The sequence below is a fragment of the Sminthopsis crassicaudata genome, chromosome 4, assembly GCF_048593235.1.
Source record: "Sminthopsis crassicaudata isolate SCR6 chromosome 4, ASM4859323v1, whole genome shotgun sequence".
Lineage (NCBI taxonomy): Eukaryota > Metazoa > Chordata > Mammalia > Dasyuromorphia > Dasyuridae > Sminthopsis > Sminthopsis crassicaudata.
This window is the reverse complement of record NC_133620.1, coordinates 24,395,948-24,415,606: the sequence shown is the minus strand read 5'-3', so window position 1 is coordinate 24,415,606 and position 19,659 is coordinate 24,395,948. Positions and strand designations below refer to the sequence as shown.

The 19,659-nt window shown below is 35.8% G+C and overlaps 1 protein-coding gene across 1 annotated transcript in view; it reads left to right on the top strand.

Moving 5' to 3' along the window:
- RNF11 (ring finger protein 11) overlaps nucleotides 1-19,659 on the top strand; it is a 64,199-nt gene that overhangs the window by 40,621 nt on the left and 3,919 nt on the right. Inside the window, exon 2 of the mRNA XM_074265972.1 lies at nucleotides 18,211-18,380. Coding sequence (XP_074122073.1) covers nucleotides 18,211-18,380 — 170 coding nt within the window. The remainder of the gene's footprint in view (nucleotides 1-18,210; nucleotides 18,381-19,659) is intronic.

Genomic DNA, 19,659 nt, shown 5'->3' with positions numbered 1-19,659 from the left:
CAGTTGCTTTTTTCCCCCACAACAACCCTGTAGTATATAAATAATGCTAATTAACTTTGTTCTCTTCATTTTATAAATGGGAAATAGGATCAGAAAGGTGAAGGACTTTCTTACAGTCACCCAGTTACTGAGTGTTGGAGCTGAGACTCAAAAGGGAGAGCCTTTATTTAACATGGACAATTTTCTCCCATTTAGAGATGTCAGGAATTTTTCAGAATAGAGGAGGAACTCAATGTTTCATTTAATACTTACCAATATAAAAGAAGCCATTGAGGTGATGGAAATTTCCATTTAGGGGCAGCAGTTTTGTGAATAGTAGCAATATGGTTAAAGGTTACAGAGCCATGAAAGTGTTGGGTTCAAATCCTGCTTGGTACATCTACTGGTTTGTATGACCCTAGGCAAGTTACCTGAGAGCTAAGTGACTCTAGGCAACTGTTAAAGATTATAACTTGGAGAGAAGATGCCCATATGCTTTGGGAGGGAGAGTTTGATAAAACCACAGGTCTAATCTCCATCCCAATCCCAAATTTGAAGAAAATCCTACTTTCCAGAGACAACTCCCAGCTCATAACTTAAGTTTTCCTGCTCAGTCATCATGTGCTAGAGGATACGAAACTGGAGTTAGAAAAGTTTTTTGCTGCTTAGAGACATGATAGTTTTATTATCTTGGCAGATCATAACCTCTATATTGCTTTTCTGTCTATCAAACTATATGTACAAAAAGTCTAACAGAGTTATAATTCTGCTCTTAATGTTCATTTAACATTAATATTTTATTTTTTCATCTGCTTGTGGTGTATTTTGTTTATTAAATACTCTAATAATGGGGGCTTCATTCTTGCTTTCATTTTTCTTCTGCTTCTAATTGTTCTTGTAATTTAAAAAACAAAAAAAAACAACAAGTTGTTTCTTCCTTTGCTATGTTAGGGCCTCTTCCAGAACATCTGGTAAAATGTGTTATTGATTTGGTGTATAGGAGAAAAAAGGCAATACTGTTAATAAAAATAAAATTAAATAAACTCTTACCCTAAACTAATGTAGTCATACTAAGCTACGTAATCTTTGAATGGAGGAGAAAAGGTAGTTTATATAGAATTTCCCAATTTTTTTTCATTGTAAGACTGAACATTTCCTGCTGGAATATTCCTTAAAACTATTTCCAAAACAGTGAATTGTTTTTCCTCCTCAGCTTGCTCCTTCTAACCCTTTTCTGTTGAGGGCATCACCATCCTTCTAGTCATTCAGTTTATTAATAACCTTGGAGTCACTCTGGATTGCTTACTCTTCCTTACCTCCCAATATTCCCGTCAGTTGCCAAGGTTTATAATTCTGTCTTCACAATGTTCTTTCCCCTCCCAGGACTACCACTTTTCATCTCATCTTTCCTCTTCACTTATTTCTTTGACTATTATAATAGCCTCCTTACATATTACTTGAGATCTTAAATCTCTCCTCTCACAAATCTATCTACACAGCTGTTGGAATTACATTTCTTTTTTTCTTGCTATTAAAAAAAAATCATACTAGTATAGCATTTTTCAATTACACGTAAAGATGATTTTCAACATTTATTTTTGTAAGATTTTGAGTTCCAATTTTTTTTCTTTCTCCTTCCCTTACTGTCTCCCTCTCCACACCAGCAAGCAATCTGATATAGGTTATACGTGTGTATTTGTTTTTAACATTTCCATGTGAGTCATATTGGGCAAGAAAGATCAGAACAAAAGGAAAAAAGGTGAGAATAGTATGTTTCAAACCACATTCAGTTTCCATAATTCTTTCTCTAGAAAACTATGGCATTTTCCATCTAATTTATTGGAATTGCTTTAGATCACTGGATTGCTGAGAAGAGCTAAGTCTATCATAATTAATTATCACACAGTCTTTACTGTTACACTATACAAGGTTTTTCTGGTTCTACTCACATACAAGTCTATCTAGGCTTTTCTGAAATCGGCCTGTTCATCATTTCTTATAGAACAATAGTATTCCATTACATTCATATATCATAACTATTCAGTTGTTTCCCAGTTGATAAGTGATCAAAGGATATGAACAATTTTCAGATGAAGACATTAAAACCATTTCTAGTCATATGAAAAAATGCTCTAAATCAGTATTGATTAAAGAAATACAAATTAAAACTGTATCTCCTCAAACCTCTCAGACTGACTAAGATGATAGAAAAAGATAATGATAAATGCTGAATGGGATGTGGGAAAACCGAACCACTAATGCATTGTTGGTGGAGTTGTAAATTGATCCAGCCATTCTGGAAAACAATTTGGAACTATGCCCAAAGAGCTGTTAAACTGTGCATAACCTTTGATCCACCAGTGTCTCTACTGGGCCTGTATCCTAAAGGGATCATTAAAAAGGGGAAAATGACCCACATGTGCAATAAATGCCTGTAGCAGTCCTTTTGTAATGACAAAGAATTGGAAAGTGAAGGGATGCCCAGAATTATATTTCTGATCATATGCAGGTATGTCACTCCCCTCTTCAGAAACTGTCAGTGGCTCCTTATTGTCTCTCTAACAGAATAGAAACTCTTTTGTTGGCCTGTAAGGCCCTTCTCAGCAAGCCAACATGTTGGCCTATGAAAAAATACTGATTTGGAGGCATAGGACCTAGCTTTGGGTCTATCCTTATCTGGGTGATCTTGGAAAGATTATTTAACTTTTCAGTGCCATCCATCATCAATAAACCCATAAAGTGTACCTGTATACACACACACACACATATATGTTTTTGAACCTTAAGAAAATACAATTTTGGCATTCATTCTTACTCCCATCCCAACCCTATCTTTCCCAGAAAATACTTGTCTAACTTGTCATATTTTCAGACTTTTAGAGACAGTTTTGGCCCATAAGTGGGATTGGTACTAAGTCATATTTAAGACAAGAATTATTCTTTCCTTACTTCCCTGAGGGATGTCAGGAGGTAGCTGATATTCAGTGCAGATAACTTAGTCCAGAGAGTGTCAGGAGAAAAGACAAGATAGCTCTGTCTCCTCCCAAGAAGGTTTGATATATTCTTATCCTGCTAATTGAATATTCAACATCTATCTTCCTGTATAATGTTATTCCTTGGGGTGCTGGAGAAAATGGCAGCCTGAAATATGAGCTAATGTTTTTTTAAAGGGGTGGAATTTTTTTATTATTAATATGTTTTAAGCCTTGAAAATCTTAGCCCATTCTTGGCCCAAATTAGTATAGTGTCATGGGAAAGAGCATCAGATTGAAGAAATGGGCCCTGGGTTCAAATCCTGGCTTTGAGCATTACAAGTTCTGTGCCTTGGGGGGCAAGTCATTCTTAATACTTTATCTTCATCTGTAAAAGAGGGGACCCTGAAGGGGTTCTCCTTTGGGTGGCAGAGGGCTTGCTGCACATGCTGTGCCTGAGTCTGGGTGGGGCATAGCTTTGAATCTAGTGCCAGGCCTGGAGTCCCCTCATTGAGGGCTGGCCTCAGTTCTCTCATCTCTAAAGGATGAGCAGCTTGGACTGGTGCCCTGAGACCTCTTCCTGCTTTGTCTGTGGCTTAGGTCAGATGAATCCAAAGTGGAGGAAGAGAAAAGGCTCTATGTCTCTCAAAGGAGAGATCTGAAGGCCTGGCCCTTCTTTTGGCTTGGCCTTTTACTAGACTTAGTCATCCAGAAGAGCCAACCTGCTTTAGAGCAAAGAGCGCTGGATTGGGAATCCCATTTGAATTGGAATCCTTTCTTTCCCTGCTGACCTTTTGAGTCCTCTTCAGTAAAATGGGGCAACACTTCTGTTACCCCCTGTGCTTCAAGCTTACTGGTGAGAAGGCACATTGTAAACTGGAAACTCTGAAATAACAGCTCTCCAAGTTCTGCTTTTTGAGAAGCCTAGAACCAAGGCCACTGCCTGTGACTGTTACCAGAGGGATTTACCTGTTACTGAAGACAAGGCTGGCACTAGAGAAAAATTCCCTTCAGATAAATTTCCTTTTATTGATAAGAACCTTTTTTTAATCTCAAGCTCAGTGATTGTCATGAGAAATTTGTTTCATCTAACATTTATGTTTAAACTGAGGCAAAGTTTTATTCTCCCACTCAAAAGTAACCCCTCATGTTAAGCAACTGAATTAACAAACAGGAAAAATCTGCAAAAATGAAATAGCCCCTACCCAAAGAAGAACTGGGGAAAATCAGCCAGTTCATGTGAAAAATGCAAATATACTACATACTTATTTCATATACTGTAAGTATAAAGTAATTTTAAGGAATATGGTAGAATATTAACAGTAGGCAAAATCAGAAAAGAGCACATATGGGCTGAGCTTTGAAGGCAGCCAGGGATGATTCTACAAAGAGGTGTGGTGAGGAAAGTTAAAAATGGAACCAGCTTCCAAAGAGGTACTAGTTCATCTTTTTTTTTTTTTTCTTTTTTAAGAGAAAAATATTTATATAACCTAAAAGATCTGTATTTTAAAGACTGAAAGATTTTTAACTTATTTTTAAAAAATAAGCTTGTTGGCATTGGGTTAGGAAATTAATTATATTCATTTAGACTTTGGGTTATCTCAGAAGACTTCAGAGCTTATTAGCAGGTGAAGGAATGTTTTTGCTGGAAGCTGCTTCTCAGACTTTTCCTGTTATATAATAAATCATCTCGGTAGTTCCTCGGAAAAGATTAATACATACTACAGGCCTGACCTCTGTTGGAAGGAGATTTCTATTGAGGTCCTTGCTTTTGAGTTCTTTACTCAGCAGCATTGTCTACGTTTGTATCATAGCTTGAGTTGGGTTCAATAAAAGGCTTTTGGGGAGTGTTATATTTTCTGAGGATTGCTTAAGGGACTGGGCAAGCTAGAGTATTGCTTACTCTCTCTTCAGGCACATTCAGACATAAGTCCTAGCCTCATTCTAAAACTGCAGGGTTTGTCTTACCCTAGTACATTACAGGTTTATAGAATTCCAATCTGGAAGAATGTTAGAGATCATTTATTCCATCCTAATTTTTTTTTAAATTATCTGCTTGAATCTCGGTCCTCTCATCTGTAAAATGGATTTAATAATAGTCATGCTACTAATTTCATGGGATTGTGGGTTGTTGTGAGGACAATATTCACTTTATAAATGTGAACTGTTTGTCTTCTCAGATCAGTCATTGAAAATTGTCACTGAAATGGAAGAAAAGTTTTCTGGTGTTTTGCTTTGCATTGAACATTTAGTGCCCTTAAAATCACCACCTGTTTCAGAACAGTAGTTTTGGTGAGTTTTATAGGCGTCAGTTATGGATTACTGTAATAAAGATGGGTTTTTTTTGTCGTTTCTACAAATACTTTTTTCTATAAACTTTCATATTTTGGGTATGTTGCTCAATAATAATCAAGACTTTGTCAAAGCTGACTATTTTAGATTAAAAAACTGGCTGTAGCAAGACTACTTTTTGGCAGGCAACTTCATTTGATGACTGATTCCTCAAGAAATTCTAGGCCAAGACTGTGTTAAGTTCATATATGTGAGCTATGAGGGATATGGGATCTGTTGGATTTAAAATTTTATTGATACTTTTGCTTTTAATTTAGTCTTTACTGATTATGCCCCACAGACTCCTCTTTCTCAAACTGCCTAGCCTTTACTTGTAAAAGTTAAACAAAACTCAAACAATACAGCAACAATATCTGACAGTATATATTATATACAATATTCTGTACCTATAGCTCCCCATCTTTAAAGAAAGGTCTGTTTCCTCTTCTTTTCTCTGGGGTCAAGATGGACCATAAAAATCATACAAGTTTTTAAGCTTTGTTTTAATGTTCTTTTCATTACCTGTTGTAGTCATTATGATGGGGTTCTAGTGACAGAGTTATGGAAATCCCCTTTTGAATGGAGGTACAGGTACATCGTGAAGAGTTTTATGTGGCAAAATGGAAGTTTATTGTTGGATGAGAAGTCAGCTTTGCTAGAAAAACTGACTTCTTCAGTGGCAAGGTCCTATTAGGGAAATGGAGGTTGGCACTGAGAAGAGAATGTCTTCTCAGTGGGCAGGAGTCCTGGCAGCTATGCGAAAAAGGCAAAGCATGCTACTTTGGATATTCTGTGGCCCCCCCCCCCAAAAAAAATGAGAGAGCAGAAACCTATTTTATGAGTTGATGGGGGGGAGGGGAGGGAGCAGTTTGAACTGATCAGACCAGGATCTACCAATTCAAATTTTAAATTACTTTGTAGGCTTTTTCAGCCTTAATTTGAATGGCGATCAGCCTATCAATAGAGGTGATTTGCCTTAGAAATGGCCCAGCCAGAAAACCTCTCTCACAGACTGTACAGAGGCCAGGAATCAAAGGGGACAGATTTCAGAGTGTTTAATTTTACAGATCAAAAGGGAACACAGTTTCACACCCCCTTCAATTACATATAGTTTCCTGTTTCTGCATAGTTCTGGATCAGTTTGTAAAAATCTTGCCATATTTTTCTCATTTCTTCTTTTGTCATTTCTTTGGGCATAGTATTATTCTATTATAATTCATAACTACTCTCCAATTAATGGATAACAGTTTTGTTTCTGGTTGTTTGCTGCCACAAAAAGTGTTGCTATGAATATTTTGGCAAGTAAATAAATGTCTAGTTATAGAATGAATCTTTGAGTCAAAAGGTATGAATAATTTAGTCATTTTTCCCCCCATATAATTCTAGCTTACAATTCTGCCAATAACATATTAATGTGTGTCTTCCTGTCCTCTTCAACTTTTATTTCTTTTTCTATTTTGGTGAATTTGCTTTTCCCTTTTCTAAGTTGAATGTGCTGCTCCAGAGGACAGTGGGTCATTCAAGGTATTAAAGTAAGTGAAAGTTGACCATTTGATGGAATATCATAGAAGGGATACTGATTCAAGATTAGCTTTGGAAGAGGCTTCAGAGATCATTACAATTCCCTGTTTTACATATAAAGAAGCTGAGGCCCAAGGAAGTTATGTGACTTGTCCAACCTCACGCTGTCATCAATCAGAGGTGTAATTAGTAGCTTCTAACTCCAGGGAAAGTACTTGGTTCCATTAAATTCTATAACCTTCCATCAGTCTTGGACAAGATGATCCTTTCCAATTCAAAATAGATAATGATCTGTTTTCACTCTCTTGTTTCAAGGCTAAATCTCTGGCTCTTACCCAATGAGAAAGTAAAACACAACAACAAACCATCTTGATGTTTTGGCTTCTGGGCCTCAGATAGCCTCTCACTACTGAACAAAGATAAATTATCTGGTCTCGTTTCTTAACTTCCACTTTACACCGCCAAAGGTTATGTTCATCCTGATTCTTCCACCTGTACTGATGGAATATAGTGGTGGATGCTACACACGAAAGTCTTAATTAGTCTGTAATTTTCTACTTCTGCCCATCATCTGATTGTTTTTTGTTTTTTAATCTCATCTTGACTGAAGTCAATCTTACTTTGGGGCCGGCCTACACACCAAAAAAGACACACACAAAATCACAATGGTAATGGAATTTAGGAAAGAAATAATTAGGTATTTTATTTTTCTCTTCCTCTTACCTTCCCCTATGGAGGAGGGGAGGACTTGTAACAAATATGCATAGTTTACAAAACAAATTCCCACCTTGACTGAACAAATTATGGTGTCTGAATGTAATAGAGTACTTATAATGCCAGGAAAAGTAACAAAAGAAATTATTTCACAGAAATCTGAGTAAACCTGTTTAAAAAGAATGAAATAAGCAGAATACAAGGTAGTTTATACAATAACAACACCTGTGTCATTTCTTTCTAAAATATAAATATAAATAAAAAATAAGTTATATGATTTGAGTCACATCAACACTGGAAGGAGCAGGCATATCAGTTCATACAAAAAAAGTGATTTCATATTTTCTTTGAAATAAAAATGTTCAATCTTTTTTATGGCTAATGTCTATTAATGCTGCTGTTCTTTCAAGGTATTCTTAAATTCTAGTCTTTCTAGTGTTAAACATTTGTTGAATTGGTGAGTTTTGAATGATGAAATATTCAGTATAATGTAAGTTTTCTAAGAATGCTCTATATTATTTTTGACATGTAGTGAATGTTTAATAAGAGCCTGTTTGAATGATTTCTTCTATTCAGATACTCTCTCCCATGATATACATTGCAGCCAGTCCATACAATTCTTTGCCTCCTCCTCCCAGTCCCTAGAAAACATATTGTGGACTATGCTGTAGACTTCCAGCTGATTTCCTGACACTTCATAGATAACCAGAGAAACAGGCAAATTGTCTGCCAAATATCCCTTGAACTTGGTACTTGGCCAGCCTACCTTCTTTCCAGTTGTGCATCTCTCCAAGGACTTCTTCTACACTTCTTTTGTATATTTTTAGTTGATGTTTATACCTCCCATCTACCTTTCTGTTGCTCTGACAGTGACCCTTGGCTTTAATTCCTCAGAGACTTTGATATTCCGTCATATACCTCATTGTGAGAATATTGAATTTTTTTTTTTTGCTATTATTGCTGTTTTTATAAAGATAGATTTTCTTTTTCAGGAAGAAATGTGGAATAACTTAAAGCTTGGTTCAGTCAGCATAATGTCAGTCCAAAACAATAATAGCATTTATATAGCACTTGAAAATTTTTACATTGCTTCACATATGTTAAAAATTTATTTTTGTAACAAACCTATGATGTAGCTGCTATCCTCATTTTACAGATAAGGAAACTGAGGTTGTTGATAGGGGTTGTGACTTGCTAAAATCACTTATTCAGTATAATTTAACATATTTAACATGTATTGGACTACTTGCCATCTAGAGGAAGGGGTAAGGGGAAGGAAGGGAAAATTTGGAACAGAAGGTTTTTCAAAGGTCAGTGTTGAAAAAAATTACCCATGCATATGTTTTGTAAATAAAAAGATATAATAATACATTTTTTTAAAAAAAGAAAAGATCATTTGTTCAGGAATTGAGGCAGAATTCAAATTCAGGCCTTCCTTACTACAAGTCCATCACTCTACCCACTGTGCCTCTTACAAGTCTACAGCTAGTATCTCATAGTACCTTTTCATCTGTTGGTAAATCTCTCTTCAGTTTATAACTCAGAAGATCTTTCATGACTATCTGAATTATCAACCTCTTCTCACAAGGGCAATAATTTAGCTGTAACATTTCTGGGTATCTGCAATTTGGAGTTTCTTTCTAGAATCATTCAGTAGATTCCGTCTTTACTTTATCCTGACATTTTAATAAATCTGGGTAGTTTTCATTTATTATTTCTTGAAATACAGTATTCATTATTTTTTTTTGGGGGGGGTTATTAAGTATTAAGTGTCTGAGGCCAGATTTGAAATTTTCAATGAGTCTGAAAATTCCTAAATTTCTCTCCATCTATTTTCCAGGGTTTTTTTTGTTTTTTTTTTTTTTTAATATATATCAAGTACCTTACATTTTCTTTCTTCTCTCCCCCCACCAATCTTTTGATTTTATTTTAATATTTCTTGATGTTTGTTTATGGAGTCATTGGTTTCTCTAATTTTCAAGATTTCATTATTTGGCTTAAGTTTAGTACTTTCTGATCCTATTTTTCCAGCTTTTTTTCTTTGAGTTTCTGCTTTCAGTTATGAAATTTTCAGTTTGTTATTTTTTGATCAGTCCACCTTTTTTTCGAATTCTACATCTCTTTGCAATAACTCTTTATAGTGATCAGTGTCTGCTTCAGTTACTCATCTCTCAGGTCTGAGTTCCTAAATTGGAACTTTGTTCTAAAGCCAGGCTCTTGGCATTCCTCTATTTTTAGGTGGAGTGATCTGCCTTATTGATCTCAACTAGGGTCACTTGTACTTTTTTATGCATGGTTTAGGTAGCCACAATATTTTGTTGCCTCATTTGATAGAGATAAGCAGAAGCTATCAGATAAAGGTATCTCTGTTGCATCTTTTAAGGAATCTTACATGATTTTTTATTATATATATGATTGTCATTGTTAAAGGGCAGCCTGTAAAGTTGCTCTACCAAATAATATAGTAGTCACTTAGTAAATGTAGGTTAATTGGATTCAAATAAAACTAATTTATTTCAAGTTTCTAGATACAGTCTATAATTTATATCAAGACAATTTGACATTTATTGACATATTTTGTGACTTTCTGCTGATTATTTTTAATTCACTGTTTCCCTCCAAAATACAAATGAAAAAAACCTGAATGCTTTCTTTTTGGGTCTCCTGATTATAATCTAGATCCCAAGCAAGATATAGTGGAAAGCACAAGGAACTGAGTTAGGAATTCTAACCCCAGATTTTCTATTTATCCTAGAAGATAGGCGATCAATGCAGATTCCAAATGGAAGAGAAATTTCTTAAAGATGGAAAAGTCCTATAGTTGCTCTTTATTTGCATCAAGCCTGGGAATATTGGACTGTTTTTATAAAGTTATACTTGTTTCAAGAAGAAATTGGAAATCATTTAAAGCTTGATTCAGTCAGCATAACATCAAAGCATTTTTCATGACCCTTAACTTTCCTTGAAACAAAACTGCATCTTTAATGCCATTCCCCCCAGACCCCCCCCCCATTAAATCCAATGAATGATGACTGTGAATATCTATGAATCTAATCAATCAAAATATCAGGTCACTCAAAGGGCAGAAACATGGTAGCCATAAAATAAATTGTAGTATATTATGAATGGTGATTTCACATGCATGAGGCTTTTTTTTTTTTTTTTAAGGTAGAATTGGCATTTGTATAATATTAGTTTGGCCTATCCATGAGCAGTTGACATTTTCCCAATTGTTTAGATCAGACTTTGTGTGAGAAGTGTTTTATAATTGTGTTCGTACAGTTTCTGAGTTTGTCTTGGCTGGCACATAGACACCCAAATATTTTCTTTTGTCTATAGTTATTTTAAATGGAATTTCTGTTTCTGCCTTGCTGCTGTACTTTCTCAGTAATATATAGAAATGCTGATGATTTGTGTGCATTTAATTTATATCTTACAACTTTGCTAAAGCCGTTGATTGTTTCAAGTAAGTTTTGGATGATTCTTTATCATCAGCAAAGAGTGATAGTTTTATCTCCCCATTGCTTAATGTAATTACTTTAATTTCGTTTTCTTATTGCTAAAGCTAACATTTCTAGTATGATACTGAATAATAGCAGTGATGAGTGACATCCTTATTTCATCCCTGATGTTAATTGGGAATGCATCTAGCTTCTCCTCATTACAAATAGTGCTTGCTGGGGCAGCTAGGTGGTGCACCAGCCCTGAATTCAGGAGTTCAAATCTGGTCGGTCTCAGATACTTAACACTTCCTAGCTATGTGACCCTGGGCAAGTCACTTAACCCCAGTCTCAGGGAAAAAAAGAAAAAAGAAAACAAAATGGTGCTTGCTTATAGTTTTAGATAGATGCGGCTTATCATTTTAAGGAAAACTTCATTTATTCCTATACACTCTAGTTTTTTTTTTGTTTTTGTTCTTTGCTGAGGCATTTGGGGTTAAATTACTTGCCCAGGATCACACAGCTAGGAAGTGTTAAGTGTCTGAGACCACAATCAGATCCTCCTGACTTTAGGACTGGTGCTCTATCCACTGTGCCATCTAGCTGCCATTGCTCTTTAGTGTTTTTAATAGAAATGGGTGCTGTATTTTGTCAAAAGCTTTTTTCTGCATCTAGACTGAGTTTATCAAGTGATTTGTTAGTTTTATTATTGATGTGGTCAATTATGGAAATAGTTTTCCTGATTGAGAACCAGCCTGCATTCCTATATCAATCCTAGTTGGTCATAGTATATTCTATGGATAAGTTGTTGTAATCTCTTTGCTAATATTTTATTTAAAATTTTTGCATCAATATTCATTAGGGAGATTTGTCTGTAATTTTCTTTATTTTGGCTCTTCCTGGTTTAGGTATCATATTTGTGGTATAAAAGGAATTTGGCAGGACTCCTTCTTTACCTGATTTTCCAGATAATTTACATAATATCAGAATTAATTATTCTTTAAATGTTTGGTAGAAGTCGCTTGTAAATCCACCTGGCCCTGGAGATTTTTTTTCTTAGATATTTCCTTGGTGGCTTGTTCAATTTCTTTTTTCTTTTTCTTTTTTCTTTTTTTTTTTTTTTTTTTTTTAATGTACTTAAATAGTTGCATGACCAGAAAAGAAGATAGATTGGTCATGTGGTAAGAGTAAGGAATAAAAGCTCAAAAACCTACTTGCTGCCTTGGCCAGTCTACAGTATCAAGAGATTGAGATGTATATTGGATGGATATTCCCCTGCAGAGGATTTTAAGGAAGATATAGAAAACTAATGCACAAGGTAAGAAGGCCATAAGCGGCTTATGATCTGCACCAGTAGATGGAGTGCTGTATCTATGAGACTGTGAATCCTTGAACTACAAAAAAGCGGTATCACAGAATTTTAAGAGTTTGAAGGGACCTCAGTGGTCATCTAGACCAACCAAGTTCTGGAAAAAAAATTATTACTGTAAAGTACCTGACAAATCATCCAGACACAAGACTTCCAAGTGTGGGGAATCCCACATTCCACTTTGAGAAAACTCTCTATAAGAAGTACTTCCTGACATCTAGCTTCAATTTGTCTCTCTTCAACTTCTGTGCATTGCTCCAGCATGTAATGTGCCCTTTACATGCTTGCGTAGTTATCATGTTCTTCTAATGCCTTTTTCTGAGGCAATTGGGGTTCAGTGACTTGTCCAGGGTCACACAGCTAGGAAATATTAAGTTTCTGAGGACAGATTTGAAATCTGGTCCTCCTGACTTCAGGGCCTGTGCTTTATCCACTAAAGCCCTCAGATCTTTTCAGACAAGCTGCTGTCCAAATAAATCTTTCCCCTCTTCTATTTCTGAAGTTGAGTTTTTTGAACCTAAATTTAGGACTTTTCACTTAATATCTATTGAATTTCATCTTAGTGGTTTCAAGCTAGTTAGAATGTCATTATCTTTCTGGATCCAACTTTGTCATTCACTGCTTTTGATATACCTTCCAGCTTTGGTTACCTATAGATTTGTTGAACAGGCCTTCCATGCTTTTTTCAAAGTCCTTGATAAAAATGTGAAATATGATAGGGCCAAGTACAGATCTCTGCTGTGTTCCACTTTTTGTTGTCCTGTCATACTCAAGTCTTCATGACCCCAATTGGGGTTTTCTTGGCAAAGATTTTTGAGTGGTTTGTCATTTCCTTCTTCAATTACATTGAAGAAAACTGAGACAAACAAAGGTAAAATGACTTGCCTAGGGTAGCACAATAGTGAGAACAGTTTTGAACCATGAATATGAGTCTTCCTGAATCCAGGCCAAGAACTCTATCCACTGTAAGTTTTCAACTAAATTGACTCTGAACCGTCATCAGTTAATCTTTTGAGTCTGACCATTTATCAAGGACTGTTTGTATTATTTTCTGGTTCACATCTGTTCATCTTTTCCACAAAAAAAATTGATACTTTAAATCTTTAGATAACTCCCTCTTTATTTTTCTTCATTGGAATTTTTCTTGTGTCTTTAGAATTTTGTTCTTTAGAATTATTCCCATCCCTCCTAAACTTTCCTCATAGAATTTTTATCCTTGCTTTCCTACCACATCACAGTTCTAAGGAGTGGTCATGTCCAAGTTTCCCATCATTTCCATCCCAGTAACCATCTCTTCCTTGTTAGTTAGAATCAGATCCAATATATAATTTCCCTTTGACAGATTATAACAGAAATAATAATAATTGTCATCCTGTGGCAATTCACTTTTGGCACAGAGAGAGAATGTGAATGTTTTCTGCACAAAACAGAAAACAAATTGTCAGTATGTCATATCTGACACTGATTTTGGTATTGTGTAAAATAATTATTAATGCAGAAAGATTTAAACTCTTTAGCTTTGCTGAGATTTGTTAGACTAATAACCCTGGAATGTAAGGTGGCTAGGAGCAGCCAATTCTTCTTCAGAAAGTACAGGGCTGGTAAAGGACATTGGAGCCTATCTATTGAGAAGATACCTATGTTCTGCTCTCCCTTTACTCCCAACCTGAGTCCCTATTAGACTGGACACCTAAACACTGCAAAATCAATTAGAATATAGGCTGAGGAAGAAACTATGGGCAGCAAGCCTTTTCTCCCCTTTTGGATGAAGGTTTGAATTAGAATACCTCAAAATCTATGATCAAATAAGGAAGTAGTGAAATAGTGCTCTATGCCAGCAGTAGAGTTAGAAACACAATTTCTTCATGTTCAATTCCGAAGATAAGAGACCCAATGGAGTTTATTGAGTGAGTGTTTGTGAATGTTGTGGTGAAGGGAGAGTGTTTGACATGGTCAGACTTATATTTTAGTAAAATAACTTTGGCTGCATTGTATGGAGTATGAATTGGAGTGGGAAAAGCTTAAGATTAAGAGAAACCAATTAGAAGGTTATTGTAATAATCCTGGGACAGAAAGTCACTAAACTCTGCATACCTTTTGATGCCGCAGTGGTGTGCCCCAAAGTGTTAAAGAAGAAAAATATCCATATAAACAAAAAATATTTGTAGTAGATTTTTTTTTGTTAATCTTATTTTAACAAAGAACTAGAAGCTAAAGGGGTGCCCCTCAATTGGAAAATAGCTGATTATGACTTTAATGGAATATTATTATACTGTAAGAAATGATGAAAGGGATAGCTACAGAGAAACCTAGAAAGATTTTTTAAAATTAATGCAGAATGAAGTGAGGAGAAACAGGAGAACAATTTACACAATGACAACTTTGCAAAGAAAACATTTTTTAAAGAGTAGAACTTTTATCAATGCAATGAACAGTTACAATTCCAGAAGATCCATGATGATGCTTTTTGTCTCCTGAAGAAAGTGATAGAGACTAGGTTGCAAAATAGCACATACATTTTCAAACATGGATAATATGGGAATTTGTTTTGCTTGATTTTGTTTTGTTTCCTTTTTTTCCCCTCCTGGGAGTGGGAAGAAGAGATCAGGTAGAAAAATGGAGAGAGGTTGGTTAGTAGCAATAGTGTTGCCAGAAAAACAGAAAAGAATCACTGAAGCATTTTTTAAAAGACTTAAAAAACAAAGGGGTCATTCGTGTTACTACAGATACTGAGTTTGGGGATAAAGTGAGAACAGAAGGAAATCCAGGAAAAAAAAAAACACAAAGTAGGATTGCCTTGAAAGTTACATGTTGAATTTATTACATACTTAAAGAACAAGCAAGTTATACATAGTAATTCAGTTTCTTGTACGATCCTTTTTTTCCTGCTTAGTACAATCCTTTTTTTCCTGACTTACTTTGTTCATGAAAATGCATGTTTTATTTGATGATTGAGTTCAAAATTTCATTTAAAAATTAAAAACAATAAAAATAGTGTGGAGAGAAGCAATCCTGAGGGCTTATATGAGTGGAAACAAAAGGACTTAATAAAAAGAAATATAGAGGTAGAAATGATTTGGCAGTTGATTTAATGTGCAAGGTGAATGAATGTTAAGAATCCAATGTTGATACAAAGGTTGGTGACTGGAGTTCTTAACTTTAATAGGGATACTTGGAAGAGCAGTTTTGAGGAAAAGGTAATGAATTCCATTAGTGATATCGAGGAGGTAGAAAGAATGAAGGTAGTGGGAGATAAGAGGCTAGATAGTTACCTGAAGAAGCCAGGAGGGATCCCAGGCACTTGGTGGAAGAACAGTGGAAGAAGTACCACAGATCTGGAGAGAGCCTAAATTGTTCCATTCTCCATCACCACCACTTCCCCCTCCCCTCCTCTTTCTGGGCCCTAGGGCAATGAGCTTAATTGTGATTCCTGACTAAGTTTCAGAACATATTTATTAAGGGGGTGTTATGAACATCATAAAAAAGAAACAGTGATGTCCAACTTTTTCTTTTGGTAAGTTATTAGAGTAGCATATAAAAAAATGCTGTGGTTTACTACCACCACCACTGCTACTATCACCACCATCACCCCGTAATTAGCATATATATGATGAAGTTTTTCAAAAAGCACTTCTAAATTTATTTTTAGCATTTTTTTCTTTTAAAATTTTGAATTCCAAAGTTTTTCTCCTATCCATAGAAAAGATAAGCAGTATATTATTTATACCTGTGAAGTCATACAAAACACACTCTATATTTAGCCAAATTTTTTTAAACAACAAAAATTGAAAAAGAAAATTATACTTCACTTTGCACTCACCTCATTTCTTCTCTCTCTGGATGTGGATAGCAATTTTTCATTTCAAGTCCTCTGGAATTGTCTTCCATCATTGGTAAACCAACTCTATCACAGTAGATTCTCATTACAACGTTTGTTATTATGCACAATTATCTCCTGGTTCTTCTGACTTCACTTATATCTTACAGTGGTTTTCTGAAAATCACCCTCTTCATTTCCCCACAGTACAGTATTACTCCATCCAAGGCCTACATTCTGTCCACCTAGCTACCTAAATTTATGAAAGCATTTGGAAATTTCTAACACTGTTTTTTGTGAATAAGTTATAGAGATATAGGTTATATAAATAGGACATGGGGCAGCTAGGTGGCACAGTGGATAGAGCACTAGCCCTGAAGTCTGGAGGACCTGAGTTCAAATTTGGCAGATTTGGCATCAGACACTTAGCATTTCCTAGCTGTGTGACCCTGGGCCAGTCATTTAACTCCAGTTGCCTCAGGAAAACAAAAACAAAAAACCTGGATGACATCCTTGAGATGATACAAAGAGAAGGATTTACATGTTGGATGATAGAGTCATGTTAGGTAAAGATATTGCACATTTTTCACATATATCTCTCTCTTTGAACTTCAGGTCCTATATACTTCAGAATGTCAGCTTCACAACTGCAAAATGGGAGGTGTAGTTAGACTTTGGGTTTGGGGTCTTGGGATTTTTCTAAACTAAAGAGATAGTAAAATACTAAAATTGCATTAGGACAGCCATAATAACTAGAACTGAAAAGATGGTTCACCATGGTCTCTTCTGCCCTGATCAGAACTTATCTAAAATGTGGAGCACATTTAGGAAGGAGAACACTCACAGGCTGATAAAGGCTCTCAGTCAGGGTCATAGCTTAAAATAGCAGCTTTCTTGTATTCAGAAGTCTATTCTGTGATTTGTTCTGCATGATCCCTGAGGGAAAAACCAGGGACTGTGGGTTTGGAAGCCACAGAGAGACCAATTTGGGGTTGATTTCAAGAAGTGCTTCTAAAGAATTAGCCTATCCCAACTGGGCAACTTGGGGGGCTGGGTGAATAGAGCACCAGATGTAGAGTCAGGAACTCTCATCTTCCCGAATTCAAATCTAAACACTAGTTGTAGGACTCTGGGCAGGTCTCTTCACCCCTGTGTGCCTCCGTTTTTTTAACCTGTAAAATGAGCTGGAGAAAGAAATGGTGAACCCGTCCAGGACCTTTGTCAAGAAGGATGTGATTAAAAATGACTCAACCACAATCCCAAAGTAGAATGGGCTTCCTCAGGAAGTGACAAATTTCTGCTTTCTCCCTTTCTCCCTCCTCTCCCCCCCTTAGGGACACCATTCTCCCTCTCACCCTCAGTGTTGTCCAGAGAATTCCTGTTGAGCCATAGCTGGACAGGGCCTTCAGTGGCCTTTCTTCCTCTGCCTCATATACTGAAGCCTACTCTGTTCCTGTAGTTTTCCCTTTTAAGCATGTTCTTACTTATTCATACATTCATTTGTTTGTTTGTTTATTTTATAAAACATGATATACAACACATTTGAAGATTTAAATGTAGGCCACTTTTTGGTGGTTTGTGGTTAGAAATATTCATACTTTTCCTACTGCCCTTTTAATTGTTGGGAATTGTTACTCTTTTGAGAGGGCTGTGTTTTATTTGCACACAGGGTAACATCAGCAGTATTTCGGTGATAGACATGATAGACTTTTGCACATCCTAACCCTTGAGAATTTGTGGAATAGCAAATTAACATATTTGAATGTAGACCTGTTAATTACTTTCATGTAAGCTCTAGGTAGTGTTTCATTTTTACTATTGATTTATTTGAGCACCAGCATTGAATGGCTAAGTAAAACAAATGGTTCTAACTTCAGTAGAAATTCTTGTCAGTTTTTGTTAGGAGTTTTTCTGCTTTACAAGTAGGTCAGAGTCATTTTGAAGAGGAAACCCCACCTCTTCAATTTCTTGGCTTTCAGGTTTAGGTATGAGGGTAGAGTTAATACATCAGCAAAAATAATGACTTGTTGTAGGCAAATGACTAAACCTTTTCCTCTTTAAATCCAGGAACAAGTCCCTGTCCCAGTTTATCATCCAACTCCGAGCCAAACTCGGCTGGCAACACAGCTGACTGAAGAAGAGCAAATCCGAATAGCCCAGAGGATAGGCCTGATCCAGCATCTGCCTAAAGGAGTGTATGACCCTGGGAGAGATGGGTCAGAAAAAAAGATCCGGGAGTGAGTGATTTTTGTTTGTTTGTTTGTTTTTCTAATGTCAATGAATGGGGGAAAGTCTCTTTTTAGCTTTTGGTTTTCAGGAACTGTCTAGCTTGCTATACAGACTTTCAGGTCATGTTTTGGAAAGTCAGGTATGGTTTGTCACACTAAAAGATATTTCATGTATAAGGGTATATAGATTAGGAAATTAAAATCCTTTATAATTATTGAAATTTATGTAGCATTTTACATGGGTTCCATTTGAACCTCAGAACAAAGGATCATGGGTATTATCTCCATTTTATAGGTCAGGATATTGAGGCTTAGGGAGCTTCAATGACTTGATCAAGTATTAGAGGTTAGATTTGAAACTGGGTTTTCCTGACACAGATTTTAAACTATCCATTATGGCATTCCTCACAAACCTTATCTTTTTAAAGACAAGACAGAAAAGTATGTTATGTCCCATTCTTGTGCCTTTGTACTGCTTATTCCCCTCCTTACATGTACTACTTCCTCATCTCTTCAGGACCATCCAATTTCTAGTGTTCCTCCTTCCCTAATTATCTTTTTATTTAATATATTAAAAAGCTATCCATGTAGATAGATTGAGAATGTATATACCTACATGCATGCAAGTCCTTTAGAGTAGGGATTGTTTATTTATATTTGTATACTCTAGTATACAAAGTGCTTAGTACTTAGGAGGGGTTTAATAGATACTTGCTGACAATAGAACTTTAAGAAATTACCATAGAGACATTGACCTTTATTAGTTCCTTTTGCTATGAGAGAATTGGCTACTAGAGTTTTTGTGGAAGGAATGAGAAGGGTAGTATTGCCACAGAGGAAAAAGATAATTCAAGTTATTTTCAGGTTAAAAAATGGGATTGAGGCTAATTTCTTTTGAAATTTAGCCTGCTTGTAAAATGGCATTACAGTTACCATAAAACTTTGCCTCTTGACTAGGAAAAAAAAAAAAAGAAATGGGATTGGAACTTGCTGTGTCATGCTGGACTCCTTAAAGAAAAGAGCTTTCTGAGTGAGAGATCTTCAATTCAATGAATCTTTATCCATAAAAAAATTTATAGACAAGAACAAGTCATTGATAAATTATACTTGCTGGTGGGTTTTTGTTCTCCAAATTGATTTTAAAAAGAAAATGAATCACTATATCCTCCAAAGATGCTTTTGCATACACTAGGATCCCTTATGAGGGATCCATTATATAGACTTACAGAGCAGAGGCCTAATGTCATTGGCTTCTGTAGCTGAAGATTCGTCTGTTTACTTCAGCCAC